The 20,909-nt window shown below is 39.1% G+C and overlaps 1 protein-coding gene across 1 annotated transcript in view; it reads left to right on the top strand.

Annotated features, from left to right (window-relative positions):
• Positions 1-375: 375 nt before the first annotated feature.
• The window catches only part of LOC134076616 (NACHT, LRR and PYD domains-containing protein 12-like), a 70,756-nt gene continuing 50,222 nt past the window's right edge, over positions 376-20,909 (top strand). The window contains exons 1-5 of the mRNA XM_062531757.1: positions 376-449; positions 2,827-4,678; positions 8,042-8,212; positions 9,240-9,404; positions 9,988-10,158. Coding sequence (XP_062387741.1) covers positions 380-449; positions 2,827-4,678; positions 8,042-8,212; positions 9,240-9,404; positions 9,988-10,158 — 2,429 coding nt within the window. The 5' untranslated portion in view covers positions 376-379. The remainder of the gene's footprint in view (positions 450-2,826; positions 4,679-8,041; positions 8,213-9,239; positions 9,405-9,987; positions 10,159-20,909) is intronic.

Genomic DNA, 20,909 nt, shown 5'->3' with positions numbered 1-20,909 from the left:
TTGTGTGGTAACTTGGTCAATGACAAAGAATGGTGTACCGAGTGGTCGTTTTTATATGAAATAAGGATAGAAATGAACAGTAGCAGTACAGAGCCTGGTAAGAGCACATTCTTCTACCGACAAACAACTTGTGCACACAGTAGTGGAGTATTTTCAACATTTGATATGTTGTCTGTGTCCTTTTTCAAGATCTGTAGATCACATTCTGTTTTATTCACATTTTACACAACATCAAGTATTTCTGATTTGGGGTTGTAACTGATCCCATGTTTACAGTATGTGCTTGTAGGGCCTACTTTAAGAGAGTGTCACTCAGACCCATTCACTGATCACTGACTCCATATTATGTGTTTGTAGCGTATTGAGGGCTGACCAGTCTATGGGTGGAGAAGGTGAACAGGAACTGAGTGACTCCATCACCTGTGGAAACATCAGCCACAACCAAACAGGTGAACATTAGATAAAATATTAGTATATTAAATTCTAACAATTAGAATAATTAGGACAATGTTAACCCTTTCATGCACGCATTATGAAAAAAAGTGTCTAGATTTTTTTAGTATTGATTTTAGTACTCTATATGAGCCCAATATTGAAAATCAGTTGGAATTTTTTAAAAATATGCTTTTATATAGAAGTTATGTTATTGTCCACGTATGTGGACAGTGCGCAACAAAGGGGTAAAAAAGGATAAAATGTAATGACAGAAAATGTGGAAACTATGGCCCTCTACTTCCTCCATACTACCCACCCAGCCCTCTACTACCCCCATACTACCCACCCACCTCTCTACTACCTCCATACTACCCGCCCAACCCCTCTACTACCCCCATTATTGCTCACCGACCCTCACCCACCCCTCTACTACCCTACTACCACCACTACCCAACCACCCCTCTACTACATCCATACTACCCACCCCTCTACTACTAATCCACCCACACCTCTAGTACTCTCATACCCACCCCTCTACTACCCACCCAACCCTCTACTACCCCCATATTACCATACCACCTTGGCATTACCACATGAAATTAGGTCATTATTTATAAATATGTTTACCAAATGTTTGTTTCTTTGTAATTTAAAGCAATTAAAATCATATTTGAAAAAAAAAAAAAAAAAAAAGTCTTAGTTACAAAATCTAATTTTTGGCCATTTAACTCCTCTGTTGCGCAACGTCCACATACACAGACTCCATACAGACTCCATTTTACATCCGATTTAATTTCTGAAAACATAGAGTTGTTCAACACACTCTCCTGTACAGCATAATATTTTTTTTTACATGATTTTGCCTTCTTGAGTACTAGCTTTTTACAGATATGCCTGGAGCATTCAGCATATGGCCATTACTGTCACTCATGTTGAATTGATGATGTCATCAAGCAGTCAATATTCCAAATATAAGATGATACATATTGTTAATATATTGCCAAGGACCTACTAAAACTGCCCTATAGTGGATTGGTGTATATCAACATGATAAATAAGTAGAAAACAGAGTTAACCCTTAGATGCATAGGCTACCAATACCTACACTCTTCCATGAGTGGGGTCAAAAATGACCCCAATTAGAATGCATGCGTTTTTTGCTGTAAACTCAAATAATGTCTTTCATCTTGGTTAAAGATGATGATTTTTATTATATATTTGTCAAAACAATTATTATTTCATGTTGGACATATGATGTATCACTTTCTATTAACATTTTATTACAAAACAGCGTTTAGAAAGGCAAAAAAGGTAAACATCCTAAAATGATCTCAACATAGGTGAATAGGGTAAAATTTTTAACTTTGAGATATCTTCATGAAACTTTACCAGTTGAATACTCACATAAATAGGAGAAAAAAACGTATTGCAAGTTTTCTGTATTTATGTTTAAATATGCTAATTAGGTCATGTCTAATTAAATATGCGCTAATTTGCATATATGTTTTGATGCAAAGAATCTGACCATTGGAAAAAGCCAGGTTGAAAATTATTTTTTTGTAGTGTTAATATATCAAATAAAAAAACATTTACAGAGGTGATTATGAATATCTTCTATTGTTATCCAGTAAATCAGCAAATACTGCCAATTGGCTTAAAAAATGGATTTTCGCCCTATTTTTAGGCATAAAAAGTCATGCAAATCAGGCCAAGAACGCTATATCAACAAATCCCTCTGTAAATATCGCTTGGTGAATTCTGCTACACAATGATAGGAAGAGTGGACATTGAAGGATCAAAAAGCGACGTCGCTATGAACGCTTGGCCGCCTCATTATATGATGATACTTAGATTTATGTTGTTGTGTACAAATAGCCTTCAGGATGGTGAGACTGCTGACATGAGATGTGATAATCAACAGTAAATGTATACCTTACTGCCACACTTGATAAAAATCAAAAGATCCTAGGGTTAACTTTTGAAATTCCATAGAAAATGCTTGGGGTCATTTTTGACCCCACCTATGCAGATCGGTGGTACTGATACAAAACATGAAATTACTTTAAAAATATAACAATTAGACACAAATCCAAATGGCCTCATGTCAAAGACAACATATTTGAGGAATACATGGAAGGTTAAATGAAAAAAATGTAAAATTAAGAAGATACTGCAAGAAAACAACCTCTGGGGTCATTTTTGACCCCACTTATGCATCTAAGGGTTAAAGTTACTGTCCACGTATGTGGACGTTGCGCATGAAAGGGTTTGTTTTATCAATGAGTATAATTTAGATAATGTGCTTATGGAAAATTAAGGGCTTTGTAAGACTAATGAATCAAAGTGTTGAGTATTCAAATTAATTGACATAATATTCTCTATGCCAAACAGATAATGAGGTCCTGAGGAGAGTTAAAGAGAACCATAAAGCCAGTATGAAGAAGAGGTTTGAGAACATATCTGAAGGCATCATCAAACCAGGAGCAGAGATACTCCTCAATGATATTTACACAGAGCTCTACATCACAGAGGGAGAGAGTGAAGGTGTGAATAAAGAGCATGAGGTTTGGCAGGTACAGTCAGCATCCAGATCTCAAACCACACAGGACACACCAATCGACTGCAATGACATATTCAAGCCCTTACCTGGACAGGATAAACACATCAAAACTGTTATGACCAAAGGTGTTGCTGGTATTGGAAAAACGGTCTCAGTGCAGAAGTTCATTCTTGACTGGACAGATGATAGAGCCAACCAGGATATAGACTTTTTGTTTCCCCTTCCTTTCCGTGATCTGAATTTAGTCAGGGGTGATGAGTATAGTTTTCACAGGCTCCTGGTTGACTTCTATCCTGAGTTGAAGGAGCTGAATGATGATAAAGCATACATAGACTGCCATGTTGTGTTCATCTTTGATGGTTTGGATGAGAGTCGGTTACCTCTGAATTTCCAACAGAACATGATTATGTCTGATTTAATGCAAGCATCATCAGTGGATCCTCTGATGACAAGCCTCATTCAGGGAACTCTTTTCCCTTCTGCACATATCTGGATAACCTCACGACCAGCAGCCGTCAATCAAATTCCTGCTCAGTGTATTGACCAATTTACAGAAGTACGAGGATTCACTGACCCAAAGAAGGAGGAGTACTTCAGGAAGAGAATCAGTGATGAGGATCAGGCCAACAGAATCATCTCACACATTAAGGCATCCAGGAGTCTCCACATCATGTGTCACATTCCTGTCTTCTGTTGGATTGCAGCCACTGTACTTCAGCAGATGCTGGAACAGGACAACATTCCAGAAATCCCCAAAACCCTGACTGAGATGTTCATACACTTCTTGCTCATACAGACCACAAGGAAAGATCAGAAATATCAGAGTGGAACTGAAGCATATCAAGAGAATCCTCTGGTATCTCAACGAGAAATTGTACTGAGGCTGGCAGAACTGGCGTTTAAGGGTTTGGAACATGGACATGTGCTATTTTATGAGGAAGACTTACAAGAGAATGGCATTGATGTCAGTGAGGCCTCAGTATACTCTGGAATGTGCACTGAGATCTTCAAGGAAGAGTCTATGTTTAACCAGAGGAAGGTCTACTGCTTTGTGCATCTGAGTATTCAGGAGTTTCTGGCTGCTGTGTTTGTGTTTCACTCTTACGTGAATGAGAACTTTGCGGCACTAAAATCCCTCGTAAGTGAAGAAGAGAGACAGAAATCCAATCCTTCTCTGATATCATCTATTCTGTCATGGCTGAGCTTACAATCAGAGGATCATCTACATGTGCTACTCAAGTGTGCGGTTGACAAGGCTTTGGAGAGCAAGAATGGACACCTGGATCTTTTCCTTCGCTTCCTTATGGGCCTTTCTCTGGAGAGAAATCACATACTTCTGCAAGATCTGCTGAACTGCACACACAAGAGCACGAACAGCATCAAGGAAACATGTCAGTACATAAAGAAGCTCAACAGAGAAGGTCTCTCTCCTGAACGATGCGTCAATCTTTTCCACTGCTTACTTGAAATGAATGATGATTCCATGCACAAAGAAATTCAGATATACTTGTCATCACCAAAGAAATTCAACCAGGAGTTGACTCCTGCTCATTGTTCAGCACTGGCCCAGATGCTTCTGATGTCTGAGGAGGTGCTGGATGAGTTTGACCTGATTAAATACAACACATCAGATGAGGGCCGGAGGAGACTGATCCCAGCTGTGAGGGGCTTCAGAAAGGCACTGTAAGTTTCCAACAGAGATGGATTAACTAATGAATAACCTTAGAGCATTTATTAGGGCCTGAGCAGTGGAGGAGTGTGAAGCCCAGTAAGGATTATTATAGTTTGTGTTGTGGACGTTTTGTGGTGGTTTCCATGGGTGAAAAGCAATGAAATTTGGTACGCTGTATTTGTCACTGAGTCTCCTAGTTGGTATATAGTTTCAGCTACACACCAAATTTAGTAGGTGTGTGTGTAGCTCCCCTAGACAAACAACTTTTGTATGAACACAACATTAATGCCCAACAGGAAGTGAAGGAAATACGTTCCTGCTTTCATAGAATTACCTTTGAATATAAGAAGATTACAAAAAGTGTTTAATGATAAATTATTAATCTTAATTAAGATTTTAAAAATCTACATGGTCTATTTGGCTAAAGTTTAAGTTGATTGATATACTGTATAGCAGATGCTTATCCAAAGCGACACAGACTTTCAATGGTGGGTATCAGCCCCTGGTCAACTGATTGTCAGTTAGTGATGTTACTGCTGCTCGCATTCAAATGTGCCGAGCTTGAAATATCATACCGTATTTTCCGTACTATAGGTCACACTTTTTTTCATAGTTTGGCTGGCCCTGCGACTTATGGTCAGGTGCAACTTATACTGTATATGAAATTTAACATGTTTTTGAATAATTCCGAAATGAAAGAGGAGTAAACTTAACCGTCTACATCCGCAAAATGGGCGCTCTAGACCAGAGCCTTTATAGGCCCAACTGTACAACTGTGCAGGCCTACCCCTGAAACATTAACTTAAAGACAACTGGACTGGATAGGCCAAAGAATATCTGTTCTTGTTATCGGTGCTGTGAAATACATTTATAAACTAGAAAAGCACTCAGAGAGCGCAGACCTCCGCCTGTATTGTTCTTCCTAGGTTGTCATACATTTGAACCTAAACTATTCAGATCGCCACTACGTGGCCATACCATGCCATTACACCACTAAGCGAAAAACATACGGCTCCGGAATCTCGACACAAATTTAATTCAACAGATTTGAGACAGTAAGGCCCAGGTTACCTCACTTCATTAAGGGTATGTTCAGACAAAGTGTCTTTTTCACAGCTGCCAGCGTCCGTTTTACATTATAATCCTATGGAGTAGACTGTGTTCTCAAAAAAGTTGTCGGCTTCTCTTTAAACGTGACTGCAACCATCTTTTTCTGCAGCTCAGAAGTTGAGAAATATTCAACTTCTAGCGGAAAAACGACATGCGTCATGCTGTCTTTTTACAGCTGACCAATCACAAGCAGATTACCGAGACCTGTGGTTTCACATGACAACAGGAAAAAATGGAGAAGGTGGCAGAACACCGGTCGAGAGACCTGTTTTGGGCTGTGTTCAGACTGCCAGCCAAAATCCGATTTTTAGCCCATTCAGATTTGAGTCGGATGTCACTTTTGAAGTCTGAACAGTGACAGGTCACATGAAATCTGATTTTTGCAAACCACATCCAGGAGGTAGTTTCATATCGCATTCGTATCGGATATGGACAGATGCGTCTCAGTCTGAACAGCTCCAAACACTCAGGTCGGATTTGACTGTCCGTGGCGTGACTTTACGTGCTTTACGCGCGTCACCGCCCACCTATTTCGAGTTGTGGGCCAACGTTACGGCTATGTCTTTTGACCATGTTATATTAAACGTGACTTAACAATACTCAATGCTAAATAGTGCATTATACAGTCTCTGCTCTGTTTCTATGGAAGTTGCAATAATCCACGTTGTTCTATTAAATGCCGTTAAATAATTACATAGCCTTCCAACAGTTTGAAGCGGAGCTTGCCACCGATTAGTTTCGGTTTCTGTCGCGCAAATGCACACACGCATGCATGCATTCAATGAACACTCACCTAGTTGTATTGTTCTATGTTTAATCACAACAAATTGGCAAGTATTTCCTCCTGATGGCAAAAATGTTTGTTTTCGTTGCTACAGCAACCTGTCAGATCTGTTACTGATGTGACCCAGTCTGAACAGAGCCATATCCGATTTGGACACTTGCTAAAGGCAGTGTGAACAGTCAGCCCTAAAAATCGGATATGAGAAGGAATCAGATTTGAATCAGATTCGTCTGCAGTCTGAACGTGGCCTTAGTGTCTGAGCATAGGGGATTGTTTGACATGACTTCACAACTTTGCCATATTATTTTCTTCAAACTGAAAAAGCGGTCTGAATATACACTAAGTATAGTTCTTATTTCCTGTTTCAGTCAAACCTTGACACATTAAGCAACATAGTCTTTTGGAAGTATAACCTCTACTGATATTGATTAAAAAGAAAGACATTTCTGAAAATGTATCACTCTTGGACCTCAGATTGCAATGTATCAGTATTATCACTGATACATTGGTCATGCACCAAGTTGGACCCTGATGTGGAACTAAGTGCTTTTCCATAAAGACTTTTTATAATCTGAACTTTGCCATGGATTTGAGCGTAGGCTACCCACACTTTGAGACCAAAAACCGTGTAGCCTACAAAAATATTTTGTGAATGAAGCCCCAGGTTCCAAACCTGCAGTCATTTCCTGACGCGTCTCCCATTTAAAAAAAAACAATTAATGTTAGATAGATAATATTAAATAGAGTCTTTATTGTCCTATAAGGATATTGTTTTTCACAGATATCATTACATTCCACAAAAAGACAAATGTTTGCACTATTTATTTGCAGTAGGCATTTGTGGTAGTTCTGTACGGTAGGAGCTCTTTGTAAGAAAAATATGTCCTTAAAGAGGTGATAGCATGCAAAACTGAGTTTACCTTGGCATAGTTGAATAACAGCAGTTCTGTATGTAAAGTAAGTTTACGTTCACACATACACAGGTTTTTTGATAAACTAATATTTCCTTTCCCTCCGTTTACAAAAATAACATTGTGCACACTTGTCAGTTTTCAGAAAAGTTTTCTTTGACACTAAGCCGTCTACAGTATGCCGTCAAGAGCATGCCAAACCTGTAACAAGAAGCTCAAGCCCACGTTAGCCAGAATCCAGAAAATAGCAACAACATTAAAAAATATATCACTTCCTCTGTCTCATTTGAACTGTACTGAAGGGAGTATAGTGCCAAGAAACACCAACTCTTCAGAGTGATGCCATGGCATAGAGGAACCTTTTTTCAGAGCTTCAAAGAACCATCAAGGCAACCTTTTGCCTAATATAATATGGTTCAACACAGGGTTTTCACTCTCCATGGAACCATCCACAGAATTATAAGCACCTTTTATTTTTTTAGAGTGCATGCACCTCTGATGTTTCAGCAAGTGTTGTTTAACAGTCATGTTATCTGCTAGTGATCTGTCAATTGTATTTTCCTATACAGACTAGCTGGCTGTGAACTCAGTGATAAATCCTGTCAGATTGTAGCAACTGTTCTACAGTCACCAAACTCCCTGATAGAGCTGGACCTGAGTGACAATGACCTAGGAGATTCTGGAGTTCAGCTTCTTTCTAAAGGACTGTCAAGCCCCCACTGCAAACTGCAGATATTAAGGTTGGTGATTGACATTTATTTATGGTCATTTATTTCCTGATAGTTTAAGAGAGCCATGTCATCATAACAGTCAAATATCACTGCCTTTCACTGAAATGTAGTGTCCTACTAGAGAGCATGTCTGTGAGAATCTTTAAAAAAACAAAAAAGAAATGCTGGATACAAACTTAAAATTCAGAAATAACAGCCTCTCACACTGAACTGTACACCACTCAGACAATTTAAAGATACATTTAACCTAAAATGTTACCAGAATACACTGAAGTATAGGGATATTGATCCCCAATGAGATCTCATCACTTGCTAATATTAACTATTACCCTGTTGAGCATACAATCAGATAAACCAAAATGGAATGGAGATATTTTGTTCCAGTCACTTCTCATAGAATTATCCACCCCAATTCACTTGGCAAGGTAAAAAACCTATAGAGTATCTTAGGAAGATACAAAACTTGACAACTGTCAAAGGAGGAAGAAGGTATAGTAGTACCACAACTTTTATATTATATGCCATATTACTTTTTTCTCAGCCCAGATTAGACCTGTGCTAAATGTATGTAATCAAACCTATTATGCCAGATGGAAAGACATTTGAAGACATATGGAAAATGATATAGACAATACTATCCAGTGATTAAAGAAGCCTTACAGGGGAGCTACACCAGGCACGCAACTGAAGCACCCCATTCACGACGCGTATGTTGCAGCAGTTAATAATCACTATAATCAATGGAAGTAGCTACACCAGACGTGATAGTGGCGCGTGCATTCGCTTTCAGTTTAGTGTCCTTGTATTAGGAAATACTGATTTTCATGTAAATGTGTGATTATCCTTATCTAGACATTAATTTATTCCTGAAACCATTCAGTCTAATTCGGTTCATCTTGAATACTGAATGTTGGAGGTTTGCTTGGCTTGCTTCTCAGGATGGATACAGTTTCTCTTGACTCTCTTCTTTCTTTCTTTCTTTCTTTCTTTCTCTCTCTCTCTTTCTCTCTCTCTCCCTCCCACCTCTCTCTCAAAGGCTCTGTAAGTGTGGAATTTTAGGTGAAGGATATGCTTGTCTGGCTCTGGCCCTGATGTCAAACCTGTCCTGTGTGAAAGAGCTGGATGTGAGCAACCATCCTCCTGGACATAAGATGTTATCTGCTACACTGAAGGATCCTCTCCATAGAGCTGAAGCACTGCAGTATGTACTCTAGCAAAAGAAAATTGCACTTGGATTATATATTTTTCTTTTCCTAAAATGAAAAAATAACGTTATTAAAAAATAATGTTGAACTTGGAGAGAACTTGGAGAGATATTTGAAGATTCCCAAGAGAATAACTTATAGCTATAACTATAATCAGATTATATTTTTTACACATAGAATACTAAAGGGAGTAGTGCCAAGAAAATATGCACCTTTGATGTTTCAGTTAAGTGTTCTTCTACTGATCTGTCCATTGTATTTTCCTATACAGACTAGCTGGCTGTACATTCCTGTGTACTCCATGTTAGTGATAAGTGTTCCATGTTAAATTAACAGTTAACAGATGATGCACAGAGACAGCCAAATAGAAATGATGCTTTGCTTTATTTTAAACACAAATCAGAAACCAATTATGTTGACAAGACAACTAAATATGTAAACAGTCAGGCAACACAGAGGTTTGGAAAATGTATTGTCGACTTGATGATAACACAATTGTTGTGACGGGCCTACATGTTGCATGTGTGTCAGGATGGATTCACCCTTTTATGACCTCTCCCCACCCTCTCTCTTTCCTAGCCACTCTTTCCTAGGTTCTCACAAAAATTCTGATTTCCTGGCTTCAGTTCTCACTTCAAACCCCTCACATCTAAAGGAGCCTGGTCTGGGCTACAACTCTCCTGGAGAATCAGGACTGAAGCTGTTATTAGATAGATTGCAGGATCCTTCCTGTAAACTGGAGACACTGAAGTAAGCAGAGAATGCAGTCTTTCACAGTATAATAATTTAGATAGATAGATAGATAGATAGATGGATGGATAGATACTTTTATTGCCACACAGCAATGTTGGTGGTTGGTAGTTGGTATTGATAATAATAATAGTAATAATAATAATACATACATACATACATACATACATACAGTACATACAGTGTGGGGCACATGTATTTGATTCCATGCTAAAGTTGACTAAAAAGAGAAATATAAAATCATCATTTGACAATTGATCATGTTTTAATTTAAAAAAAATAGTAAAAATCAACCCGATAAGGACACCAATTTTCTTTGTGATTGAAGAATGTATCATAAATAAATGTTCTTCCTTAAATGCTAGGGGGCGTAAGTATTTGACCCCTGTGTTAAATTCCCATAGGAGCTGGAGGATTTTTATATGTTTTTATTCTTAAAGGCCAGCTATTTCATGGTTCCAGGATATTATGCATCCTGATAAAGTTCCCTTGGCCTTTGGAATTAAAATAACCCCACATCATCACATACCCTTAACCATAGCTAGAGATTGACATGGTGTGTTTTCCATTTAGCCTATTAGCCTGTTAGCCTGTCAGAGTACAGAGCGTAAACTGCTCATTGAGCTCAATGCAAATCAAACAGGCTAATAGACTAACTGGAAAACAAATTGGTGTCCTTAGTGGTTTGATTTTTACTCATTTTTTTAATAAAGACATTAAGATCAATTGTTAAATGATAATTTTATATTCCTCATTTTAGTCAACTTTAGCATGGTATCAAATACATGTGCCCCACACATACATAGTGTACATAGATACATACATAACGATTAAAATAATAATCAGTTTAGTTGTCTTCAGGAGATTAATTGCTGTAGGGTTGCTTGAAGCTGTTTTTGCAACATGTGGTTTCAGTCCTTTTGGGTCTGAAACGTCGTTCATAGGTGAGAAGTAGGAAAAAGTGGTGGTTTGGGTGAGAGGGATATTTTATGATTTTGGAAGCACGGTTTAAGTTGCGTTCAGAGTACAGAGCGTAAACTGTAGGGAGGTCACACCCATTTAAATTACAGTAGAAGCTTTATTGTTAAAGCTGTGGTAAAACAAACTGGCAGATTATCTTAGTTTATTGCTCTATTCTTTTTCACTCTATTTATTGCTGATTCATTAGTTTATTTCTAACTCGATTTTACTTTATTGCTTGTGTGTGTGTGTGTGTGTGCGTGCGTGCATTCGTGTTCATGTGTCACAGGGCTGACCACTGTGAAGAAATCAGATTGAGACCAGAATTACTGAAATGTAAGTTTATATGGTTGTTTTCTTTCTCTTGATGTGTTTGAAGAGATACTTTCAGTAGCATGTGATTAAATGTAATGTTCAAAGTAAAAATCAGAATTTCAATGTACAGAACATTGTTTTGTCAGGCACCATGCACAGTTCAAGCCCAGCACCTGAGTTAAAGATACAGCTAATTTACATCTGTGGTCCCCTAGGCAAGGGGATAAAAGGACAATAAACGACAACAACAAACAACATAAAAGAAGCAAAGCAGTATACAAAAATATATAGATTCCATGTTATAGAAAGATTAGTGATCACATAGTTGTTTCGCCTTTAGCCAAGTATTTAAGTACATTTTAAAACTGCTGGGACTTACACAATCTCTAATGTGAAGTGGAATTAAGTTCCACTTTCATACTCGCATTAACTTAATCGAACGGCGTGTCATCCATTATCCCTCACTTAATCTATGGTGAATAAATGTTACACTACTGCACAGCCCCAAGCTTTTCTGACGAGGCGATATTAGCACGTTAGCAGCGGTGAGGCAACTATGCTAACATTTGCTATCTATGAGTCTTCTATAATTGACAATCATATTATGCAAAATGCTGGCAGTACTGAGAACAATAAACATTGTTGTTTGCTTACAATGAGTTGATTGTGTGTCTTAAAGCAACACCATGGAGTTTTTCAACCTTTTGGGGTTCGGGTACGAACCGGTATGAACCAAAGAACTACAAAATTCGACTGCTTTACGGCATATAGGGCACACTTCCCCCACCACTTCCTCAAATTCTGTGCGAGCGCTGAATAGACAGTTGATGCCTTATAAACATGAGCTACGTGATCTTTTGGCGTTTGAAAAAAATCAAACCCATGAAATTATATTCATATGATGATATGCTGAAATGCATGCTATGGGCTAGGCTACCTGGAATAGCTATAGCCTACATTTCACACGCAACGCAGGCAGTCCGAGTTTGCCCAAGACGTGAGAACTCCTCCTGCAGAAATCGGCTTATCAACAAAAGCACGTGTATCCTAGCTCTGTCATCTAGTCACTAGATTCTAGTGTCATCATGCTGCCAACCAAACTGCACGGGAGCTGGTTATGTGTGCTAGTTATACAGTAGCTCAACGTGTAAATCTACCGCCTATAGGCTACTGACCAAACAATTATCTTGAAAAACAAAGTTATCACGTGTAAGATTCTGTCATCATATTATAAGAGCTCTGCCTCTCCAAACATTTTGGGCGTGCAAATATATGCCACTATGGACGTGAATACCATAGAATACAATATCTGGTGACCATCGAATTTTTTTTATGTTATAAAGACACTAAAAATGACCACCCTAGATTAGGCTACGCTATTGCTCATAAATATTGTAGCCTAATCGTTTTTTTTTTTAAATAAGTAATTGACCAACAATATCATCCCAATACCGAGAACGTGCACAGACCTGAGCTGAAAGCCTAGTTTTACAAATGTATCACATAACTGGTATCGTAGTATGGCTACCACATAATTTAATATTTAATGTGCAGCCTCAAGTCTAGCCTATACTGTACGCTATGTCTAACTTGCTTCTGGTGTAACCGTCACAGATTTTACGACATATATAAGAAATTACCGTTTCCCAACTGTAGGGGGACCCCGAGAGCAAAACTTACATGGTGTTGCTTTAAATTAATCCACAGATGTGGTGGAGCACTGTTTCATTATGGTTTGCTAAGGAGTAACCCTTTGCTTAAAATAGGGGACAGCTGGGAGGAGAGAATTTAATCTAATTTAACATAATTACAAAAAAGCATAACCAAGATTGAACGCCATTATTGTATCGGCGTTGCGTTAATCCCACACATTTTATTTGGTCGTCCTTTTTCAACTTACATCATTATATAATCCTATAAAACCGGAAAAAAATCATGGCTCCCAATGCATTTCTATGGAACCGTAAGGTGAAGTTGAAGGACTTCATCTTCATGTGCGGAGCTACTGCACTGCCATTGGCTTATACACGTTCGATGGGCGGGACTTAGCAAAAGGTCAACTGCATGCAGTGAGATTTTCAAGTACATGCTTGGTGCCGCCCCTCGAGTTAGGCCATTTTCATTATTCGTGGCCAGACCCTTAATCTGAAAGATTCCAAGGTCTGGTTTACTACCAGGATAGTAGGTTATAGCATGACATACTAGAATGTGTGTGTATGGGTGTGGGAGTGGGTGTTTGTGCTTGTGTGTTTGTGCTTGTGTGTGTGTGTGTGTGTGTGTGTGTGTGTGTGTGTTTTATATAACATGGTGTGTGTGTGAGAGCAGCAGCAGTCCCTCCCTATATTCTGAAGTTCTCTCCTCTCCTCTTGTCTGCAGATGCCTGTGAGCTCACACTGGACCCAAACACAGCACACAGAAAACTCTATTTCTCTGAGGGGAACAGAAAGGTGACACGTGTGAGTAAGGAGCTGCCGTATCCAGACCATCCAGAGAGATTTGATATGTGGTGTCAGGTGTTGTGTAGAGAGGGTCTGACTGGACGCTGCTACTGGGAGGCTGAGTGGAGTGATGGAGGAGCTGGTATAGCTTTGGCCTATAAAAGCATCAATAGGAAAGGGGGGGGTCGCGATTTTATGCTAGGACGTAATCCCAAATCCTGGAGTCTGGAGTGCTCTGCCGACCGATATTTTGCCTACCACAATGATCAAGAGACTGCCATACATGCCCCCTCCAACTCCAAAAGAGTAGGAGTGTACCTGGACTGTCCGTCCGGTACTCTGTCCTTCTATAGCGTTGCTTCTGACAAACTCACCCACCTGTACACGTTCCATTCTAAATTCACTGAGCCCCTGTTTCCAGGGTTTATGGTGTGGTCGTCAGTGTCCCTGCATCCGAGCACATGAGCTCCTCCTCAAACAGGTACTTCCACCTGTCTCCTGTTCAGACAGTAGCAGATCTGGTTTTGGTTCTGGTTGACTTGTGTGTTGTCACTCCTCTTCTCTTTTTTTCACTCTCTTTCTCCCACTCTGCCCCAGCATGCTGTAGCATTGCAGTAATGCCAGAGTTCATCTATGAATATGATACATCATATATGATGCACATGATGTGTGTGTATATATACTGTATGAGTATGAGTGGCATCTAAATATGGACTTGTTGCTGTCAGACCATGCACACAGAAGTATGCTTAGGACACAGAGGAACACACAGGAAACAGAATTTAGTACAAAAATACAATATCATTACTTTTTTATTACTTAAATGTACTTTTTTTACATTCACTCTTTGTATTGTAATAAATTAGGGCTGTCAATCTATTAAAAAAAGAATCAAATTAATTACGTACTCTAAATCTAAATCTAAATTAATCGCATATATTTTTCTTGTCGTAAATATTTCAATTCAAATGCATCATTGAATAATCAGCATTAGTGACATTAACATTTTGTTTAATTAAACATACAAGGCATTTCAGGCCACAGTTATAACATTGATGTCAATGTCAACACTATTTTTTTGCATTGATGTGGTACTTTAGAGTTGACGAACTCCAGTGATATGCAAATTCCTTACTGCAGACATTGCAGAGGACCTTATCTTAATCAACAGTTTATCACACCATTAGACCGTTTTTTTTAAGTAAATGTTCCAATCAATGATCCAGGCAGCACATCTCGTCTCCCCATTTTACAGTCTAATGGTTACTGACTAGAATGGCTCCGGGTCAAAGGTAATCGATTAATCGATTTTTTTCTTTTTTAATCAATTATTTGTTCTCAAAAGAATTAATCTAAATGAATCAGTTATCTTGACAGCCATATAATAAATAGTTGGAATTAAAAGAAGCAGTTTGTGATTTAGTTTTGCTAAGGCACGACTCAGTACACAGTGTTTGTGCCTATCCATCTGAAAAAGCAGATGCGAAAAAAAGTGCCCAAGAGAAAGAGGCTGACCAGGAAAGTAGTGAGGTTGTCAGCTAATCAAGCTCCTCCAAAGGCGTAATGGTGACCTCTGGACAGAGTTAGCCTACTGACAGATGAACATCTATTTTGCATAGCATATTTCAACTAATCAGCACAAATAGAGCGTATGGATTGCCCCACATAATTCTCTATACATTTTATAACAAAAACGCCAAGGCAGATTCAAAGCAAGCACATTATGTTCATTTTCTGTTAACATTACAACTATTTCCTTTCACACAAATTCCACAAATACTTAATCTGTGTTTATTCATGTAATACAAATGGCTTTTATAATACAGTATAAACAAGCTCAGAAAACAGGACAGAACATACAGTAGAACTACCGGTATGTACAGTGCCTTCCAAAAGTATTGGAACACATGCTTAAAGTTAAATATAAAATCATCTTTTGGAAATTGATCTTAATGCCTTAAATGAAACAATAAGGAAATATTCCACCTTTAAGGACATCAATTTTCTTTGTGAATGAATAATGTATTGTAAATAAATAAATGTTTTCCTTAAAATACAGAGGTCATACGTATTGGAACGCCCATGTTAAATTCCCATAGAGGATTTATTTTTTATTCTTATTTTTTTTTTTTAGGCCAGTTATTTCATGGATCCAGGACACTATGCACCCTGATAAAACTTGTAAACTCTGTATAACCTGTTTGGAAATACTTATTTATGCAGTAAATTGGATCAAGTTCTGCCTGGTGTACAGTGACATCAACTTGAGATGCAGTCTATTTGCTGTAAATGCATTTCTGCATTTTATTTTCAACTGCATTACACAATACGTTTTGGTTTTGTCTTCCCAACTTGTCACTAATTGGTTTGACATTTTCTTAGTTTGAGGATACGGTTTTGAACTGCGTTCCAGACTAGTAGTGACTTGCAGAGGCTTGAACTTTATCAGGATGCATAGTATCCTGGATCCATGAAAAAGCTGCCCTTTATAAATAAAAATCTGCATGCCTCTGGGAATTTATCATCGGGGTATACTTATAGATCCTGTATTTTCAAAAGAGTCAAAAGTTACAAAAAATAGCCATTATGACATGGATAATTTAAATTTGATTTAATGTTTGCTATGTTTTTCCACTTTTCCACTGCACTTTCACTGAAAAATAAAAAGAGATTATTTTTAACTCTATGTTGTCTTTTGCCTTATTTTTTGTCTGAAATGTAAACCGGCCCAGATTCATTTTATTTTACCTTGAAAATCATCATTACATATAAGCACCAGTCTCTGTCTCTTCAAAACGTAGCACATTTGGTCTCAAGTGATGCATCATGCATCTGCTTGTTAATTTAAAGGAAAAGTGTAGTTTTTATAGGCAGGTAATGTTGCATTACAGTAATGAGGAACATTTTGTGTGGACACAATAGATTTGCAATAAATGTAATAGTTCCTTTTGCAAAATGTCGTTCATATCAATGTGAACCTGAGATATATTATTTGTACACAATTTTGCATAATTTATGGAAAAAAGGACTTTGAAATTGAAACAGAAAAATAGATTAAGATCTGGGGGCTTTTCGGTAATGAGAATTCACTGTGGTTAAACATTTATTAAACATTCACATTCATTTTTGGTTAAATTACAATGAAATTGTGTCAAAATGCTAATAAAAAATGTCTGTCCCTATATTAGTGTTCTATGGGGCACATTCACACTGGGTCTGTTTAACTGGACTGTTCATGAGTGTGGTTACTCCCCCTTCTTCTTCTGTCTCACACACGCACACACACACACACACACACACACACACACACACACACACACACACACACACACACACACACACACACACACACACACACACACACACACACACACACATGCACACACACACGCAGCACCTACACCATGTTACTGTTTCAGTCCCAAACACACACAGTACCTACAACATGTTACTGTCTCTTTAAGGAAAGGAAGTGGACTCCAGGCTGGATGATGGACTTTAATTCTGGTGTTAATATTACTGTGTAGTAAAACCTTTCATATCAGGAACTCAAAGTCCACTCTGAAACAGATCTGTGGAATATGTCTTAGGTGGTTAAAGCCATTCTACGGTAAGTGCATTTACTTGTTTTGTGTTAAATAGAAATTAATATGATGCGAGGGAAAATCAAAACATTAGCAAAAATCAGGTTATTGATCTCTGCTTTAAAATAAATAAAAATACACAGAAGCATCTGGACTTGTTGTCATCTACAGTAGATGCGTGTACACAGTGGAATATAATGCAGTCTTGTGGTTTTTGGATGAGGCTATATTATGTTATATTAGTGTGTTATGTTAGACTACTATATTATATTGACATTTTCACAAATCCTTCACTAAAGATCCTTTACATATTTACAACTGGTAGACACGGACAACAATCAGTATTTCAGCGCCTTTTGACGTAAAGGGTTAAATGTTGAAAGTTGTCCTCGCTGCTGATTGGCTGTTACTTTCTGGTGTGCAGCAGAGCCATAGAGAGAGAGGGTTGCGACACGCTTTGATGTCGCCGCCACACAATCAAAAGTTCGAAAAAACCTGCACTGAATGGCTGAATTGCAGGAGGGTGGGATGCACTTCTAGATGCTAGAAGGTGTAATCAATTCACTCATTAACTACTGACCAAGAGATTGGCTGTAAATAGTTCCAAAAGTCCCATAACGAGAAAATAGCCTGGAAAAAGCGCTGCCAAGCTTTTTCCTATGGAGGTCTATGGGAGTGTCGCCACTCTGTTTTATCTACCGCTCTGGTGTGCAGATTTTAAAGTGTAACTGAACCCCATAACTCCACCCACTTCACATCTCTGAAAAAGGCTTTCAAAATGGGCGGGACGTTCTGAAATTTGGAAGGGAGTGCAGCACTGCTGCAGCCAATCAACCATGGTGATTTCGTGTCAATCTGGGAATGAGTACTGCAGACATGGTTTATCACAGGTAGCCTAATCAGGACAGCAGGTGTTGGGGCGTTTCATTCCTAATTTGTAACGACCTGGTGACGTAGAGTCTCCAGAGAAGTGCAGGACTACGTCAGCATTTTGGACCAAAATGCCATGGCATGTTTCAACCTGTAGAAGGCGCAGAGAGCTATATCTCCAATACAAATTCATACAAAATTTTACTTTTGGCTGTGGATAACAGCATGATCCAAGACTGTAAATCATTTACTACACTGCACTAGAACGCTACCCTGGATATTTGAATTGTGTCTGCAAGATACTCTGGCCACGAGCAATGATGCACGTTACGTTTACCCCAACCATATGGGGTAACCAAAAAAGGTTCGGGCAAGCTAAACTGATGACGACAGCGCTACAACTTTCGTTTTTGGTCATTATTCAATTGCGTCGAAGTTCAGAATCAGTCAGAGTAAACATTGGTCGTAGTGTTATCCAATTGCGTGCAGTGTGATTTTCAAATGCATGCTTGGTGCCGCCCCTCGAGTTGGGCCATTTTCATTATTCGTGGCCAGACCCTTAATCTGAGAGATTCCAGGGTTTGGTTTACTACCAGGCTACTAGAACGCTGGGCTCCATTTGAAAGCCATCAACCACAAAAACCCAGCTCAAGTTGCTGCAGCTGAGCAGCTACAGAACTACAGTCTGGGGACATGGACATGAGCCAATTTCACAGTGTCCAGGTGCCTGGCCTAGTTGATGTTAATGATGCCTTAATTGGCAGGGTAAAACATCTTCCTGTTTCTGTCTTTCCTATAGACTGAGCTGTTCCAGAGGAAGTTAGTTTACACAGTGGCGACATCTTGTGAAATAGGCTCATGGGGGCTCTAACTACTGGCTGCAGCAAATCGAGCTTGATAAAAACTGGTTGTTTTCGGGGTTTGGAAACAGAGATACAGTATATCTGAAACATCGCTGGATTTCTCCTTTCAGAGTACGTAAATGGACTAATATGTTCATGATTAGATTCGATTCTTGTACAGTAGACAACAGATTGATCAAGACTGTAAATCAGTTACTGGCCCACTGAGATAGACCAATCAAGGACAAGTGCATGGCACAAGACAGTAGGCGAGAGGTGCGGGACATAAACAAGTGGCACAAGACAGTAGGCGAGAGGTGCAGGACATAAACAAGTGGCACAAGACAGTAGGCGAGAGGTGCAGGACATAAACAAGTGGCACAAGACAGTAGGCGAGAGGTGCGGGACATAAACAAGTGGCACAAGACAGTAGGCGAGAGGTGCGGGACATAAACAAGTGGCACAAGACAGTAGGCGAGAGGTTCAGGAAATAGACAAGTGACACAAGACAATAGGCAAGAGGTGCGGGACAGCATAGGCAATTGCATAAAATAACTGCAGTTGTCATAGTGCAGTGCAGAAACAATAATATTTTGCTATTTTGTTTTACATTTCCCTCCTGTTCAGGTCTAGAGAGACTCTCCCACTGCTGCCGGGATGAGTGACTCTCAGGAGAGAGAGGAGGCCGCAGGTCCCAGTGAGACACCCAGACCAGAGTCTGCAGCACACAGCTATGGAACCATCAAGAATGCTGAAGACATGGCTGATCCTGGGTCACCAACACACTCTGATGGAGGGTGAGTTTCCTGATACTAGACCTCATCTACTTTCCCCACTTATTATTTGGCTATTCTGTTTTTTGCTAGAACTTGAAACACATTGGTTGCATTTGTGTTTCTCATCAACATTCCTCCAGTGTTTTTCCTCTAAATCTTCTGTTAGAGCTACAAGAGAAAATTGAAAATAGATTGGATTTTTTGCAGTCGTGAGTTGCCATCCACTGTCACTATTAGACCAGTCAAATGCAAGGACTTTGTCCTACAGTAATTGCACATTGTTACAGAAAATGTTGCAGATACAGTATATGCGTTTTTCACAATACGACAACTTTTCCCCAAGCAAAAATGTCCCGGGCAGACCTTTACAAGGAGATATGCCCGCTGTGTACTGTAAAACACCTAACACACCTGACTCTCACTCAAGCACACCACTGTGCCCCTCTTATTCATCTTTTTACCTATCCTCCCTTCCTTCCTCGGTCCTCGATCCCACTGATCTAGATAAAGAATGATGGGGCAGCAACAACGGGATAGTCTATCCAGTGTTCTTAATAGATACATAGAGCTGGAGGACTGAGGATGGAAGGAAGGAAGGAAGGGAGGATAGATAAAAAGACGAATGAGAGGGGGCCATTGTGTGTGATCATGGCAGTAGCAGAACCTGACTGTCCCCACGCACTGTTGGCTAATGCACTAAGCTGGAAAGCTGGACGGATAGCCCTAAATCTCTGTTTATCTAACACTATGATGTCCAAAGGAAATGTATTTTTTGTTTCTAAAAACATATCAAAAGTGTCTTGGACAACCTATGGCTGTGTCCATTTTCCTTGTGATTTAAATGTTTTTCATGCAGATATCTGGATAATCGGTGAGGTAACACCATGCATGCGTGTTTTAGGGACACAGTGTTCTCCAGGCACTGCATATTTACTTCACAGGTTGTGTTGGTTTTCCTTTCTTTGT

This window comes from Sardina pilchardus, chromosome 1, assembly GCF_963854185.1.
Source record: "Sardina pilchardus chromosome 1, fSarPil1.1, whole genome shotgun sequence".
Taxonomy (NCBI): Eukaryota; Metazoa; Chordata; class Actinopteri; order Clupeiformes; family Clupeidae; genus Sardina; species Sardina pilchardus.
This window is presented reverse-complemented; position numbering and strand designations above follow the sequence as displayed.